The following is an 18093-nucleotide window of genomic DNA, read 5'->3' as shown; positions in this document are numbered from 1 at the left end:
ATGACTGATCACATTCCAGTTGTAATTGGTCAAATTCTAGGCTCACTTGTCACATTCATAGACATGTTCTAGTTCTCTATATGCATCATACACATTTTCTGTTACTGGCCTCTCCAAAATATTTTGACGAATCTGAACACAATACTTTACTTAGTCTTTTGTATGAAATATCAAACTATATCCCTCTTTAATGAGAATTGAAATGAGATTGAGAAGATTTCTTAACTCTGGAGAATAATATAAATATAGTTTCCTACAGCTGACAAACTTGCAGCAATAAACATCAACAAGACAAGTCTGATTAAAGGTTTATTACGATGATACATTTGAGGCTGCTTTCTTTGACAGGGATTCCTTGAGTTGTTTGATCCTCATATCAATATCTGATAGGCTCATTCCCTATAAAACAAATGAAAAAACATTAACATCCAATTTACTTGGACCAAAATAAGATATCTCCTCAACAATTAATAGCTGTATGAGGCAAGTGCTAACCTAGTTATAAATCCTAAAAATAATAAGTTATAATAAAATAAACATTGTTTAAAATGCTGTTATCCAAAATATAACATTGTCATCTTCAAAACACTTTGATGCAATTCATCAAGAAGTCGTACTGTATATGACATTCACAGTGTATGGAATACTATTAATGAATAGTATTCAGGCATTCCTCATTTACATACCTCCTCCTCTGGTGCTCTGTACACACTTTCTCCTCGTGTTTCCTTTCTTGGTTTCTTTTGATGTGGTGGCTAAAACACAAGAATAGAAAATATGTTTGTAAAAGTCCCTTCAAGTAATATGTCAAGGTTACTCTGATTAGTAAAATGTTTTGTATCCGAAGCTTTACAATGTATATGCTCATTTGGACAGCTGTATGATTCTTAAGTTGTTTTCATAACTGTTATGTAACCATGAATATAAATATGTCCTAAAAAAAAATTTAAAACATCTCTTTCTGTGGAGGGGTCTATAGGTCCTCATTGGTCAAAACATTCATGGCTGATGTGGCAGTACCATATTGGATTTTGACAACTGAAACTTGTTGCCTACCTGATCATTTCTCAGGAAATACTTTATCAATTGTAGGTTCCTTTAAATTCTCCTTTGTGCATTTTCCTTTTTAGGAGCAAGCAGCCAGGTTAGATTTTGATAAATGAATCTTGTTACTTGCTGTATAAATATTTTGCAGTCTAGCTGTATTTAATCACATTTTTCAAATAAGGTGTCATGGGGACCATCTTCAATTTGGGATCAACCCGAAACACTTTGTTGAGATCTAGACCATGTCAGGATCATTTTAGGCCAAGTTTCAGCCAAATTTCACTGGTAGAACTTGAGAAGAAGTTCAATGTGTGTTTTGAAGATGGTGATTGTGGTGATCATCTTGAATTTTGTATCCCCTTGAAAAATTAAACACTGTTGGGACCTTGTCAGGATCATTTAAGGCAAGTTTCAGCCAAATGGCAGTAGTAGAACTTGAGAAGAAAGTTCAAGATGTGTTTTCAAGATGATAGCCATCTTGGATTTCAGATCGACCCAAAAATAATACACCTTGTCCGGGCCATGTAAGAATCACTTCAGGCAAATTTAAGCCAAAATTAACAACACTTTGTAATTACCATGTCAGGATTATTTCAGGCTAGTTTCAGTCAAATGGCACCAGTAGAACTTGAAAAGAAGTTCAAAATGTGTTTTCAAGATGGCAGCATGTGGTGGCCATCTAGGATATCAGATCAACCCGAAAAATAACAACACATTGTCAGGACCATGTCAGGATCATATCAGGTAATTTTCTGCTACATTGCACAGGTTGAACTGGAGAAGAAGTTCAAAATGTGAAAAGTTTAGGCACAGTGACAGGCGAAACATGATGACTATGGGTCAGATGACAACCCCCCCCCCTCACCAAAAAAATGGGGGAAATATAACTGAAAAATAGTGGAAAGATCCTTCTTTAACTTGACTGACAAAGATGGTGGACATCAAGATCCTCTTTTATCTTACTGTCGTGACGGCCTAACCGTTGACGGTGACGTACTGGCCACTCAACTTGCGCAATACCTATTGCATACTGGGTTACAATATAATACTAGACGCTAGTTGAGTGGTTGGTGGGCGTGGCTTATATCGTGTGATATGTGTGAACCACGTATAATAGATCTATCCTGAACTCATCGGGTATTATTGTATTCATAGAACTGCAGGGTGTGTCCATACTTTCTATTACCTCCAGTTTTTACAATAGAAGCTTTTTCAAAGAAGTGCAATTATTGTGGAATGAAGTCCATAGCTCTGGCAATAAATGCAGTCATGCTGTTTTCATGAGCTGCTGTCCGTGTTTCAGCCGGAAAGATTGGATAACTTTTTGCGTCATCGCTAATTTATGTGTCTCTACTGGCCCATGGAACTGTTTGCGCCATATGAACATTCCTCTCCAATAAATGGGTCATTATTTCATGACTGTTAATTGAAGGTTGCTTAACTTTCTCATATTCTATAAACTGTAAGACTTTGTTGGTATTCTGCGTGGATCCAAATGAACAGGTGACAGGGAGTCAAATGTCCCCCGTGCAGTCACATAGTTTATAATCTTGTGACAACCTCCTCTCATCACACTAGGTTTTTTTTTTACTAATCTTGTGAAAAGATAATCCTTTGTAATGAAGATCAAGTATTTCATGACGAAGTTGATCATCTGTCTTTACCCAATTAGCATAAGATCTTCCAAACACGTTTTTCTTATCGGGCGCAGCCATATTGTCCATCAAACTCTAGAACATTGTCAGATAAACTCAGCTCACTCATTCTATCGCCTGACGTTGGGTAAGCTATGTAAACTCCGCCCCTCCAGACAATTGACAGAACCACTCGACCAGTTCATAATATCTGTCGATCAACATACCAAGGTATTACATCATTTTTTTTGTCAACGGTTAGGCCACTATGAACGAAAATTCAATACTGCATGATGCATTTCAGTTTGAATCTGAGCAATGATATACTGACCTGAATTCGAAAATATTCTGGAGACAAGCTCTCCAAGTAAAGAATACGTTCCTCCAGGAACTTCAGTCGGGCAAACACATCACTACTGAACAGCTGATCTGAATAACAAAAGTGACACATCACTACTGAACAGCTGATCTGAATAACAAAAGTGACACATCACTACTGAACAGCTGATCTGAATAACAAAAGTGGCACATCACTACTGAACAGCTGATCTGAATAACAACAGTGACACATCACTACTGAACAGCTGATCTGAATAACAAAAGTGGCACATCACTACTGAACAGCTGATCTGAATAACAAAAGTGACACATCACTACTGAACAGCTGATCTGAATAACAACAGTGTTACATCACTACTGAACAGCTGATCTGAATAACAAAAGTGACACATCACTACTGAACAGCTGATCTGAATAACAACAGTGACACATCACTACTGAACAGCTGATCTGAATAACAAAAGTGACACATCACTACTGAACAGCTGATCTGAATAACAAAAGTGACACATCACTACTGAACAGCTGATCTGAATAACAAAAGTGACACATCACTACTGAACAGCTGATCTGAATAACAACAGTGACACATCACTACTGAACAGCTGATCTGAATAACAACAGTGACACATCACTACTGAACAGCTGATCTGAATAACAACAGTGACACATCACTACTGAACAGCTGATCTGAATAACAACAGAGACACATCACTACTGAACAGCTGATCTGAATAACAAAAGTGACACATCACTACTGAACAGCTGATCTGAATTACAACAGTGACATCTCTACTGAACAGCTGATCTGAATAACAAAAGTGACACATCACTACTGAACAGCTGATCTGAATAACAACAGTGACACATCACTACTGAACAGCTGATCTGAATAACAAAAGTGATACATCACTACTGAACAACTGATCTGAATAACAACAGTGACACATCACTACTGAACAGCTGATCTGAATAACAACAGTGACACATCACTACTGAACAGCTGATCTGAATAACAACAGTGACACATCACTACTGAACAGCTGATCTGAATAACAACAGTGACACATCACTACTGAACAGCTGATCTGAATAACAAGTGACACATCACTACTGAACAGCTGATCTGAATAACAACAGTGACACATCACTACTGAACAGCTGATCTGAATAACAACAGTGACACATCACTACTGAACAGCTGATCTGAATAACAACAGTGACACATCACTACTGAACAGCTGATCTGAATAACAACAGTGACACATCACTACTGAACAGCTGATCTGAATAACAAAAGTGGCACATCACTACTGAACAGCTGATCTGAATAACAACAGTGACACATCACTACTGAACAGCTGATCTGAATAACAACAGTGACACATCACTACTGAACAGCTGATCTGAATAACAACAGTGACACATCACTACTGAACAGCTGATCTGAATAACAACAGAGACACATCACTAATGAACAGCTGATCTGAATAACAACAGTGACACATCACTACTGAACAGCTGATCTGAATAACAACAGTGACACATCACTACTGAACAGCTGATCTGAATAACAAAAGTGGCACATCACTACTGAACAGCTGATCTGAATAACAAAAGTGGCACATCACTACTGAACAGCTGATCTGAATAACAAAAGTGACACATCACTACTGAACAGCTGATCTGAATAACAAAAGTGGCACATCACTACTGAACAGCTGATCTGAATAATTAACTTTTCCTGTTCTTTGTTTCTTTTCTGGATTCTACACCAAAAAAAGCTGTATCACTTACAATAGAGCTCAGAGAAATTTAAAGTAAATATCTGACAATATGTGAATTTTTATGTGATTTTTCTTGACAAGAGAGTATATTTTTCTATTCCCTGTGATGATTCCCCTTTATCACTCATTGGTTGTCACATGTCTTGTACCTTTGTCGATCCTCAGGTGTTTCTCCATGTTGGTCAGTCGTTCCTCTATCCCCCCAGAAAGGTTGTTTTTCTGTATGACTTCTTTCTTCTGAACAGTACGCTCTGTATGAACAGGAATCTGGGTCTGAGGTCCTTGTAGATTCACAACACGGCTCACTACAATGAAAGATACAGTACGAGTCGGGAATAGAAAGGAGAACACAAGATGCTGGACCAGTAAATCAGTCAGGAACAGTCAGGAGACACAAGGTACTGAACCCGTCAGGAATATTTAGGACACAAGGTACTGAACCAGACAGGAATAGTTAGGAGACACAAGGTACTGAACCAGTCAGGAATAGTTAGGAGGACACAAGGTACTGAACCAGTCAGGAATAGTTAGGAGACACAAGGTACTGAACCAGTCAGGAATAGTTAGGAGACACAAGGTACTGAACCAGTCAGGAATAGTTAGGAGACACAAGGTACTGAACCAGTCAGGAATAGTTAGGAGGACACAAGGTACTGAACCAGTCAAGAATAGTTAGGAGGACACAAGGTACTGAACCAGTCAGGAATAGTTAGGAGTCACAAGGTACTGAACCAATCAGGAATAGTTAGGAGACACAAGGTACTGAACCAGTCAGGAATAGTTAGGAGACACAAGGTACTGAACCAGTCAGGAATAGTTAGGAGACACAAGGTACTGAACCAGTCAAGAATAGTTAGGAGACACAAGGTACTGAACCAGTCAAGAATAGTTAGGAGGACACAAGGTACTGAACCAGTCAGGAATAGTTAGGAAATACAAAGTACTGAACCAGTCAGGAATAGTTAGGAGACACAAGGTACTGAACCAGTCAGGAATAGCTAGGAGACACAAGGTACTGAACCAGTCAAGAATAGTTAGGAGGACACAAGGTACTAAATCAGTCACGAATAGTAAGGAGACACAAGGTACTGAACCAGTCAGGAATAGTTAGGAAATACAAAGTACTGAACCAGTCAGGAATAGTTAGGAGACCCAAGGTACTGAACCAGTCAGGAAAAGTTAGGAGGACACAAGGTACTGAACCAGTCAGGAATAGTTAGGAAATACAAAGTACTGAACCAGTCAGGAATAGTTAGGAGACACAAGGTACTGAACCAGTCAGGAATAGTTAGGAGACAGAAGGTACTGAACCCATCAGGAATAGTTAGGAGGACACAAGGTACTGAACCAGTCAGGAATAGTTAGGAGACAAAAGGTACTGAACCAGTCAGGAATAGTTAGGAGGTCACAAGGTACTGAACCAGTCAGGAATAGTTAGGAGACACAAGGTACTGAACAGTCAGGAATAGTTAGGAGGACACAAGGTACGTTAGGAGACAAAAGGTACTGAACCCGTCAGGAATAGTTAGGAGACACAAGGTACTGAACCAGTCAGGAAAAGTTAGGAGACACAAGGTACTGAACCAGTCAGGAATAGTTAGGAGACACAAGGTACTGAACCCGTCAGGAATAGTTAGGAGACACAAGGTACTGAACCAGTCAGGAATAGTTAGGACAAAAGATACTGAACCAGTCTGGAATAGTTAGGAGACACAAGGTACTGAACCAGCCAAGAATAGTTAGGAGACACAAGGTACTGGAATAGTTAGGACACAAGGTACTGAACCAGTCAGGAACAGTTAAGAGACACAAGGCACTGAATCAGTCTTGAATAGTGAGGAGGACACAAGGTACTGAACAAGTCATGAACAGTAAGTACTCCAACAATGTTAGAGGTTTAGCACGACGAGACACTTTTGGAACATTACGCCGTGTCTAACCTCTAACTTCCGATAGGCCATTTACCCGATGCTGAGGGTGACATTTTCAAAGTTTGGATTGTGACAATATAAAACGTTTAAATCATATCTAAATCGTCATCAATGTCAAATATCTACCTCTTTTTCATAAATCAACTAGAACACTGACACGTCAGAAAGGGCCCCGTTATGTGTCTGACGTGCTTAAGTGGAAAAGTAGTATTTTGACAACAAATTCTTCCGTGTTAGCTATATGTTGCTAATAAATAATTAATGTCAACATTAATTGGGAAACCGATGATGGTACATTATTATAATTCTTTGGAAAAAGTCTTCCAAGTATTTAACTTGAATCCTGATTCCAAGCTAACATTACATTAAGAGCATACAATTAACTCAAATAAATTTGACCTTGACCTTTGACTAAGTAACCTTGTCCAATGACCTTACCTTTGGACAGTCAACTCCTTGTTTAATTCTGAACAACTTTGCATCATAATGTTATAACAAAATGTTTATCAGTTAAGAGCAACAACATTGTGATTTTTTTAAATGTTAAAATCCAAGATGGCCGATTTTTTAATTTAATTTCAGCCTGAAAAATTACCAAGCAGATCTAGGATGGATGGGGAATCATCATGTAAAATATGGGGAAAATACTCCACTCCCTTCCATCATTAATGTGCAAAAGAAAAAAAACGGACAGATGGACGGAGGGACAGACAGACGGACAGACGGACGGACAACCTGATTACTATAGGGCACCCGCATCTCGATGCGGGGCCCTAACAAGTATTTTGACAAAATCAGCCGTAAAATCCATCTAAAACAAATATTTACGTCTCCTAACGTAAACTTTCATGACCCAGACAAAACTTCATGATGAAAGCGATCCGGCCGATAAATAGAAAAAACGAATTGCAAAGTCCCCAAAATGCTTGATCTGCCTTTACTTTTACTTGCATTCTGCCCGCTTGAATTCACATTCCGTTTTTTGTAGTAACCAGCCGCCATATTTAAAACTAGGTCAAAATGTTACGTAAGGGAATATCATATCTAATCCGCTAAAATACTATTTTATGAGGACTCAAGTTATGGTTTTCCTAAATAAATGGGATAATTAATACCTAAACTGTAAGTACACATCAATGTTATCACTGTTAGAGCAAGAAATATTGATATTATTGCACTTTTCCTTCCGCTTTCATCTGACGTCGGAAGCTGCATCAAAGAAATAGGCCTTCGGAAATGAGAATCGACAGTCAGCAAAAAAACGTCCGATAAAAAAACGGCTGACCAGTCGACTCTCATATTATGGGAGTAGAACAGTAAGGAGACACAAGGTACCGAACCAGTTGGGAGTAGTTAGGAGACACAAGGTACTGAACCAGTCAGGAATAGTTAGGAGGACACAAGGTACTGAACCAGTCAGGAATAGTAAGGAGGACACAAGGTACTGAACCAGTCAGGAATAGTAAGGAGACACAAGGTACTGAACCAGTCGGGAATAGTAAGGAGACACAAGGTACTGAACCAGTCGGGAATAGTTAGGAGACACAAGGTACTGAACCAGTCAGGAATAGTTAGGAGACACAAGGTACTGAACCAGTCAGGAATAGTTAGGAGACATAAGGTACCGAACCAGTCAGGAATAGTTAGGAGGACACAAGGTACTGAACCAGTCAGGAATAGTTAGGAGACATAAGGTACTGAACCAGTCAGGAATAGTTAGGAGGACACAAGGTACTGAACCAGTCAGGAATAGTAAGGAGACACAAGGTACTGAACCAGTCAGGAATAGTTAGGAGACACAAGGTACTGAACCAGTCAGGAATAGTTAGGAGGACACAAGGTACTGAACCAGTCAGGAATAGTTAGGAGACACAAGGTACTGAACCAGTCAGGAATAGTTAGGAGACACAAGGTACTGAACCAGTCAGGAATAGTTAGAACACAAGGTACTGAACCAGTCAGGAATAGTTAGGAGACACAAGGTACTGAACCAGTCAGGAATAGTTAGAACACAAGGTACTGAACCAGTCAGGAATAGTTAGGAGACACAAGGTCTTGAACCAGTCAGGAATAGTTAGGGCACAAGGTATTGAACCAGTCAGGAATAGTTAGGAGACACAAGGTACTGAACCAGTCAGGAATAGTTAGGTCACAAGGTACTGAACCAGTCAGGAATAGTTAGGACACAAGGTACTGAACCAGTCAGGAATAGTTAGGACACAAGGTACTGAACCAGTCAGGAATAGTTAGGAGGACACAAGGTACTGAACCAGTCAGGAATAGTTAGGAGACACAAGGTACTGAACCAGTCAGGAATAGTTAGGAGACATAAGGTACTGAACCAGTCAGGAATAGTTAGGAGACAAAAGGTACTGAACCAGTCAGGAATAGTTAGGAGGACACAAGGTACTGAACCAGTCAGGAAAAGTTAGGAGACACAAGGTACTGAACCAGTCAGGAATAGTTAGGAGGACACAAGGTACTGAACCAGTCAGGAATAGTTAGGAAATACAAAGTACTGAACCAGTCAGGAATAGTTAGGAGACACAAGGTACTGAACCAGTCAGGAATAGTTAGGAGACACAAGGTACTGAACCAGTCAGGAATAGTTAGGAGACACAAGGTACTGAACCAGTCAGGAATAGTTAGGAGACACAAGGTACTGAACCAGTCAGGAATAGTTAGGAGACACAAGGTACTGAACCAGTCAGGAATAGTTAGAACACAAGGTACTGAACCAGTCAAGAATAGTTAGAACACAAGGTACTGAACCAGTCAAGAATAGTTAGAACACAAGGTACTGAACCAGTCAGGAATAGTTAGAACACAAGGTACTGAACCAGTCAAGAATAGTTAGAACACAAGGTACTGAACTAATTATGTTGCTAAAACAACTACCTATGCGGAATAAATGTCCCTAGACCAGCTCAAAAAGCTTTAGCACTGTTAAGATTGAAATAAAGAGAATTTCTCTAAATTTTATCTGTAGTAAAGGCTAACTTCACCTTGACCTTCACTGAAAGCTTAAACTTTTACTTGAATTAAAGATTACCTTTAATGTGACTCTTTCCATCTGCTCTGGTGAAAAACAAGGAGTCAACACGGGCACAGCTATTTTCTGCTTCTATCATTGCAGAAAAAAATGTAAAATTGTGATTTAAAGATATGAACACCTTGATAATTTTCTAGCAGAAATGTTAAGCTCAATTTGCCACAGATTGTTTTTTAGATTATAAAACTGGATACACATTCCTCAGTATTTTGACAGTTATTGAAATACAAATGGGTTGAACATAACAACGAAGTTCACAACTTAACACAGATCTGCAAATTGTTTTATCAGGTCTGTCTCTTGGTAAGCTAACCTTCCTCAGGACCCTGTACACTGCAGAACTCACGCCGGTTCAGTTCATTAACCTCATACTTCTTTTTCTCCACAAACGCTGCAATTCTTCTATCTATCTGAAGAACCAGAAAATGCTTTCTTTTTACAACTGAAATCTTACATATGGATGGAAAGTTTGACATTTTTTTCTTTCATGATATTTGAATTTGAAATTGCCCTGAAGTGTTAATTTAGAAAATACTGTGACTTATGTAAAAGGTTAAGTTTTTGTACTACTTACATGAAAGATTCTCAATACAGGGGTTTCGACGTCATAAAAATCACATCAAATCATGACATCATAATCACTGGATGGTGGGACTAATTGAAGGTAAATTGTAAATTGATCTCAAAACCCCTGTATTAAAGACTTTAAAAAACCATTCTCTTCTCCTGATTATGAAGTTAAAGTCTATTTGTTCTGTAACTGAAATGTTAAAACTTTCATTTATAGAACTAAGATTTCCTATTGCCTTACCTCAGACTTAGAGGCTCGTATTTGTATCAGATTTTCATTTATATTTCTTGAGTTATCGTCTTTGTTGGAATCATCTTAAAAACAGAAATATCAGGAAAACAATTTCATAGTCACATTAATTTCAAATTTCAGTTATAATCATATCACCAGTATCATCAAAATGCAGATAACACGGGGCCCAGAGGGCCTGTATTGCTCACCTGCTTTGTAATGCCAATTAATGTTTTGAATACAGGATAATTGTTTTATTTTCTGAAGGAATTTAAAGATTTAACTCCAGTTTCCCTATTGGGCTCTTTCTGCTCCAGGGGGGTCAGAGCCAATATTTTTACAAACTCTATTCCCCTTCCCCCAAGGATGTTTCTGGCCAAATTTGGTTACAATCCATGCAGAAGTCTATGACTAGTAGTGATTTAAAGAATTTACCTCTTTTTATTGGGCCCTCCTGCCCCAGGGGGTCACAACCAAAATTTATACAAACCCCCTTCTCTTTCCCCAAGGATGTTTGTGGCTAAATTTGGTTACAATCCATTTAGAACTCTATGACTAGTAGCAATTTTAAAAAAATAACTTCTATTTCCCTATTGGGCCCCGCCCCTCCTGCCCCGAGGGATCAGAGCCAAAATTTAAATACAAACTCTGTTCCCTTTCCCCTAAACATGTTTGTGGCCATATTTGGTTACAATCCATGTAGAACTCTACGACTAGTAGCGATTTAAAGGAAATGTTGCCGGACATTAATTGTTAATACCTTCTGATACAGGACCACCATTACTGCTACATCCTGGTAAAATTCCAGTGTTTTCAGGTTTCTCTTTTTTACTTCCAGACGTGTTACAATCTTGAACGTCCTCAGTCTGAACACCAGCATTATGAAAAATCTTGGATGGTTCAGTCTTCATCTTTTCACCAGTAAGTTCTTCCTTAATACTAATGCTTTCCTCCTCACAAGATTTGTCTGCCATTTCAATGTCATTACTGTTACCATCAACTGTCTCAACATCAATTAGACTTTCTTCCTGTGGTTCTTTTAACTTTTCTTGGTATATCTGAAAGGCATGAAAAACATATTACTACTGTATGAAAATTACTGAGGATCTTAAAGTTACCCTGTGTCTATTTTGGAATAGAAGACACATGAATTGCATGTACAGTACATATCTGAAAGCCATCAATGAAAAAGTTTACAGGAAAGAAACTTGTATGGATAGATGTAATAAAATTTAACGAAAAATTATTCCAATAGAAAAGACGTTATTTATAAGGTACTTTTGAGCTTTATGTGTTATTGTAATAGTAATAGAGAGCACAGTTGGCAGAGCGAACTCTTGTGGTAGAGGTGTCTCGGTAACATTAATCTACTGTAAATAACCATATATATGTAGAGTTGGAAAACTTTCTCATGAACAGGAAATGGAAATCACAACAAGATCCAGTGTTGCGCAAAACCGTATTCAAAGTCACACTCTCGAGCGATTAGACATTGAAAAATTCATAATGGAAACATCAGTGAAAGATAAACCTTCCAATTTAACTGTTAACAGAATCTTAAATTTACATTTGGTCCTAAATCTTAACTTAAAATCAGTTTTATGAGACACAATCGCTTCGGAATTTTCAGCCTAGCAACAAAGAATTTTGTAGCTGCAGTCACATATTTTTGCATTAAAGATGCTCCACCGCCGACAAATGGTATTTTTTCACTATCAAAAACAGGAGCAGACGATTTAGTATTTTTCTTCAGTTACAAAAGTTACTTACTTTACACTATTACCACCATTGAAAAGTTTGAGCTTCTAATTTTACTTAAAGTTAAATATACGAAAAATAATTAATTGCATCCCGAAAAAATTCCGTGGCACTATATCTTATATGGAATGAAGTAATGATTGCGCATGCACCAAAGGCGAAATAAATTATTTTATGTTATTTTTTGTGTTAATTAGGCATATATATACACGATTAAACACCAATTATTGTTCAAATAATGAATATCATTTATGCTCTGTCGGCGGTGGAGCATCTTTAAGTGAAAGTAGAAGTTTTCTATGCTAAACATTGTTATTATTGTTACAAACTCAATGTAAAGAATTCAACAAAGCTAAGATTCTAACATACAAATGGTTTCTAGCAGAACAGTAAGTAAATACACATAATATGCAATAACAACAAAACAAACTAGACATCGATAAGAGATCAATCGTCTGATGGATCAAGGGATATTAACTTTCATCGCTGGAAACTTTTTATTTAGTAACAATTTATAAACAATAGGCCAATGGGCCTTACCGGTCATCCGAGTTTGGATACAGAATGAAACATCTGAGACCTCAGGCCATGAAATTCACAGTCTTGGTAGAGAGCCTTCAGACCATTCAATCTAAAGGAGCGGTCTCACTGAAGAGCGGATTAATTACGCAGGAATTTAGTTGTCATCCTCAACAAAATTGGCTTAAAATAACAAATTTTCAAGTATAAATTACGGAAATAATAATAACGTTCTGCAAAATTATTACGAACAAATGCGGATATTTCACGAATACAAGAGAATACGATAACGGATGCTCTCCCATGAGGTGTACAATCGGTAAGATTATCCAACAATGCGGATAGGTAACAAACAATTACGAATATATTACGCATATATTGAGGAAACAGATCGGAATTATTGCGATTGTTACGGAGATATTACGAATCTATTATAATGCATTGCGCAGATGTAGCGGAAAGAACGGTTGTATTGCCCATGTAAGGCATCTGAATTACGGAGGTAAAAGAAGCGCGCTCGGGCCTTTCTGTATCGCTTTTCACAACAACATGACTGCAACAAAGATAAGCAAGCTGCAACTTTCATCCTACCTTCTCCAGATACAAAGAAGGTCCAGTGTGTTTCAAATTCAAATCAAAGCAGACAACTTTTTCTTTTCTGTTTTTGAAACAATTTCATGACATGAACAAGTAGATTAATATGTTGTTGGATACCATTGTTACGCTGCATTGGTATTATTGCCGATGACCCATTATTACACCTGTACTTCTCGACTGACAGGAAATAATAGACAAATACAATGTATGTTGATTTTTGCCATATTTATACAGTAGTTTTGGTTTACGCAACACGTTTGTTATACAATCGCAAATTATCCTCAAATCAAATGTAAAACAGACGCAATACAAACGCTGAACTCAATATGCATTCGCTACAAATTATTTTAATTTGTGATGTCAACGTGATAGATACGCTATACATTCGTTTTACACACTGTCCCAATTCGCTATAAAGCCACAACCCAGTCGGTTGCGGATAACAACGAATAACAACGGATATACAGCGCATATATAGTAAGCATGTATTGAGTATGTATTGCGTAAGAATAGCGTATCTAATGCGAATGATTTCCGCAATCAAAATTTTGTGCAGTTCAAAAATCCTGGGAAAGGAAAAACATGTCATTGCGGATAATTGCGGACGTGTGCAGATGTTGGGCGACAGATACAAGTACGATTAACGAATACTGCGTATGTTCAGCAAATATCAGCCAATTTTGTGCGCAATACATTCGCAAATCTTCCTAAACGCCAGTGGGACCGGGCCTTAAGAAGAGTATTTGATTCTACCACATCTGCAAGTGGATAAGAAGATTTTTTGAAATTTTAGCCATTTTGACCCCTTTTGGCCCCACACCTCTGGCCCCAGGGGGTCAGCCAGAACCTATATGGATGTGATGTTAAGATGCTATCTCAGGCTGATAATTTCAACCAAGTTTGACTCATTTCTTATGAAAATTGAACAAATAAAACTCATAAATGTGTTTTTCCTATATAAACTATAGTAAATTTGACCACCTCCTCAGGGGAAAATCTGAGACCCTAGGACCATGAAATTCACAATTTCTGTAGAGGGCCTTGAGACCTTTCAATCTATAAAGAGTATTTGATTCTACCACATCTGCGAGTGGAGAAGCAGCTTTTTGAAATTTTAGCCATTTTGACCCCTTTTGGCCCCTCCCACAGCCCCTTAGGGGGTGGGGACCATATAATTCACAATTTTGATTGGCCTCATGCCTTCAAAGGTTTGTGAAAAATTTCATTAAATTTGCTTCAGCGGTTTTGGAGAAGAAGTCGAAAATGTATATTGTTTACGAATACTCAACGCACCATGATGAACAAATGGCGATAACAATAGGTCACTTGAGACTTCTCGGGTGACCTAAACAGCAACCAAACACACAAAACAATGGATAAAATGCTGCGCTCTCAGATAGGCTTTGTCTAAAATTATATTAATGTAATAGATATAGTTGGGCCCTGTTTATATATTCTATTAATCAATTAGAGGCCCATAGGCATTAACAGTCATCTGACTATTGGCATAATATAACACCTCAAAGAATATAGTAGTTATAAACAATTAAGGCAATACAAGAAAAATCCTTTAATTGAAGAAGTTCGGTGTCTGATATATAAGACCATGAATAAAGGTCCCTTGATCCCCAACATTAATATCCAATATCCAATATCCAGTCTCTAGCCTCTTTTAAGGTTTAGCCTATTTGACCCCTGTGACCTTGAATGAAGGTCAAGGTCATTCATTTGAACAAGCTTGGTAGCCATTCATCCCAGCATGGCACAAGCCCAATATCAGGTCTCTATGCCACTTAGTTATTCACAAGCTGTCGTTTAAAGATTTAGCCTATTTGACCCCTGTGGCCTTGAATGAAAGTCAAGGTCATTCATTTGAACAAACTTGGTAGCTCTTCTTCCCAGCATGCTACAGGCTAAATATCAGTACCCTAGGCCTTTGGGTTATTGATATGAAATCGTTTGAATGAAAAGTTTACTCACGGCACACAACGGACGATACATGATGACAATAGGTCATCATGACCCTTCAGGTCAGATGACCTAAAAACAGAGAAAAATGCAATGTAGATGAAATATCAGAGTATGATACTGGTATCTTCAATGTTACTGATCTAACAGCTAACTATGCACAACATTTTGAATGAAAGTGATAGACAAACTGAAGCATTTATATATATACATTGTTTATACTCCAGCATAGTACCTGTAGTTCATTAATGAGAAATCCAAGCAATTCAAGTATCTGTGGCACCTCCACATCACTCATGTTTAGTATTTCTTTGGTCAAAACATTATCAGCTTGCATGCCGGCACTTTTCCTAAAAGCCTTAAAAAATAAAAAATAAAAATATATCAAATAATATTATCAAAGATCTGGTAAGTATATCACTAACTTTTCATCTGTTCTAACATAAATTAGGGTCAACATTTAAGTTAAATACATACCATAATATTGTATTCCACCTGTGTTTGATTACACTTAACACGGTGAAAACTGTCTAATTTGACACCTGAATTTTCAGACTTTCTCCAGAACAAATGTCTCTTCCCATGGTGTCGGATTAGAGTTTCACTGTAGTAGTGTGTATATAAAAAGTTGACCGTAAACAACACAAGTAAGTTTTCACTATCAAAATCTGCTACATTGGGACTAGATTGGAGTTAGAATTGTACCGGCTGCCCCTATTGCATGATAGTAAAAGGCAACAAAATTTAGGATCTTATCTTTTTTCTTCTTCCCAACTGACTTTATTCTTCCTAATGTCTCCCTTGCTTCAGTGACATAGCAAAAGAGCTCCACTATACAAGAAGACACAACACAAACATACCGCAGTCTCCAAAAAACACGAACGTGCATGATAGTAAAAGCCTTGCACTTCACACACGCTACATACCGCATGCATGGAAGGCTGTCCTTACATGACCCTGCCTGTTAATAAGAAAAGATAAGTTAAAATAAGATAAGTTTATTTCTGGATCAGGACTTGTGTACCGGTATGTCCTCTATACCGGACTCAGTTATACAAATTACAAATCATATCATGGATAGAATAATTCATGTTGCATATATATAAATTATCAATAATTTTTTATATTATAATATAATACATTTACATTGTCAGTTTAATAAAAACAACACTTATGTGATTTCGGCTCTGTAGAGAATAGTTCTTGGTTTCTCGAGTATCCAACTCATTTTTTAACATATTGATATTTGTTGCCAAAATACCTTGTTCTGTTAATTTGTTCCAAATTGTTGCTGATCTAATTTTTAAAAAAAAATTACGGAACCTTGTTGAGGCTCGTTTTGGAAAAATAGTTTTTGTGTTGAAACGACGACTGTGGCGTTGAGTGATATAATCCCATAATACAACTGAACTGCTGCAATCCTTGTCATATATTTCACTTATAATTTTGTAAAGTTCTATCATGTCTCCCCTTACTCTTCTGAAGGCTAGCGTTGGTAAACATAGCTTTTCTAACCTCTGGCTGTAATCCAGGTTATGCATGCCGGGGAGACATTTAATAGTTGCCCTCCTTTGTACGCTCTCTATTTGGTCTAAATGTTTTTTTCTGGTATGGAGCCCACACGGGACTGGCGTAATCCAGATGAGAGTGAACAAGGCATTTATACAAGGGGATAAAAGACTTTTGGTCCATGAATTGGAATGTTCTTCTAATAAGTGAAAACATAGAGTTTGCTTTTATTTACCTTTTCACTAATGTGATTATTGAATGTTAATTTTGAGTCTATGGTGACTCCAATATCCTTTTCTTGTGTTATTGTCTGTAGGCTTTTCCCCTGGAAGTGGTATGTTGGTTCGGTTGGTTCCTGACAATGGGCTGTCCCATTACTTAATCTCATATGTTTACATTTATCCGAGTGCATTTTAAGTAGCCGGGGTGCATTTTAATAAGACATTATTTAATCAAACAAACATCATACTGATTAAATTGACATGTCTGTATTGTTACTTCCTGGACAACTGTATAAAAACAATGAATACTAGTACTCTCATCAACCTAGCTACTGTTGAAGCGGAAAAGATATTCCCGGCAAGTTTCAGGAGTCGGTTTTGAGCGGAAGCATTTTTATCTTCAAAAATGTTGTTTATCGTCAGTTTTATATAGCTATAAATAGCTATTATAGCTATTAATTGCTATAATAGCAATAAATTTACATGTGCCAAACCTGTCTGACTGACTTTGAGTCTGCCGGAAGGTGATATCTTTTCCGCTACATCAGTAGCTATCATCAATCATAACTATTCTCCTTCACTTATGGGTCCGGTTTTACTATACATGTAAAATCAAGCTACATAGCTAGATTTAGCGGTGCTATCGGACCTGATTATTGCTATTTTCATGTACTGTACAGTAACGTTACAACCACCTATGGCTAGACAGAAAAAAAACCCTCTTTATTGAGTCTCCCAAAATGATTTTTACCTTTGACAACGTCCTATTAAGCCATGGTACGAAGGGTTCTACCTGTGCCATTTTGGTGGACAACGACTAATCCAATGCTTCAATGACAACTAGGTAAATCATTGACATAAATCCACAGCAATCATATGGGGGCAGCCATTGCAGTGTGTTAATCGTGGTCATCAAGATGCTTGGTTCT

The 18093-nt window shown here is 37.7% G+C and overlaps 1 protein-coding gene across 5 annotated transcripts; it reads right to left on the bottom strand.

Moving 5' to 3' along the window:
* Positions 1-296: 296 nt before the first annotated feature.
* On the bottom strand, positions 297-18067 carry LOC138319179 (MAP3K12-binding inhibitory protein 1-like). 5 transcript variants are annotated; one of them, XM_069262144.1, is made up of 11 exons: positions 17916-18053; positions 16295-16395; positions 15670-15792; positions 11353-11650; positions 10602-10675; positions 10104-10200; positions 9791-9862; positions 4957-5112; positions 3013-3110; positions 687-755; positions 297-399 (listed from the first exon to the last, which is right to left on the bottom strand). In XM_069262144.1, the coding sequence occupies exons 2-11, from the start codon at positions 16367-16369 to the stop codon at positions 313-315; spliced, it is 1149 nt and encodes a 382-aa protein (XP_069118245.1). In that variant the 5' UTR covers positions 16370-16395; positions 17916-18053; the 3' UTR covers positions 297-312. The 5 variants fall into 5 exon arrangements, with proteins under 5 accessions (XP_069118245.1, XP_069118247.1, XP_069118246.1 ...); XM_069262146.1 differs by having other exon boundaries at positions 16361-16395; XM_069262145.1 differs by lacking the exon at positions 16295-16395 and having other exon boundaries at positions 17916-18067.
* Positions 18068-18093: the final 26 nt, after the last annotated feature.

The sequence above is a fragment of the Argopecten irradians genome, chromosome 3 (assembly GCF_041381155.1).
Source record: "Argopecten irradians isolate NY chromosome 3, Ai_NY, whole genome shotgun sequence".
Taxonomy (NCBI): domain Eukaryota; kingdom Metazoa; phylum Mollusca; class Bivalvia; order Pectinida; family Pectinidae; genus Argopecten; species Argopecten irradians.
The sequence above is the reverse complement of the archived record's forward strand: the minus strand, read 5'-3'. Positions and strand labels throughout refer to the sequence as shown.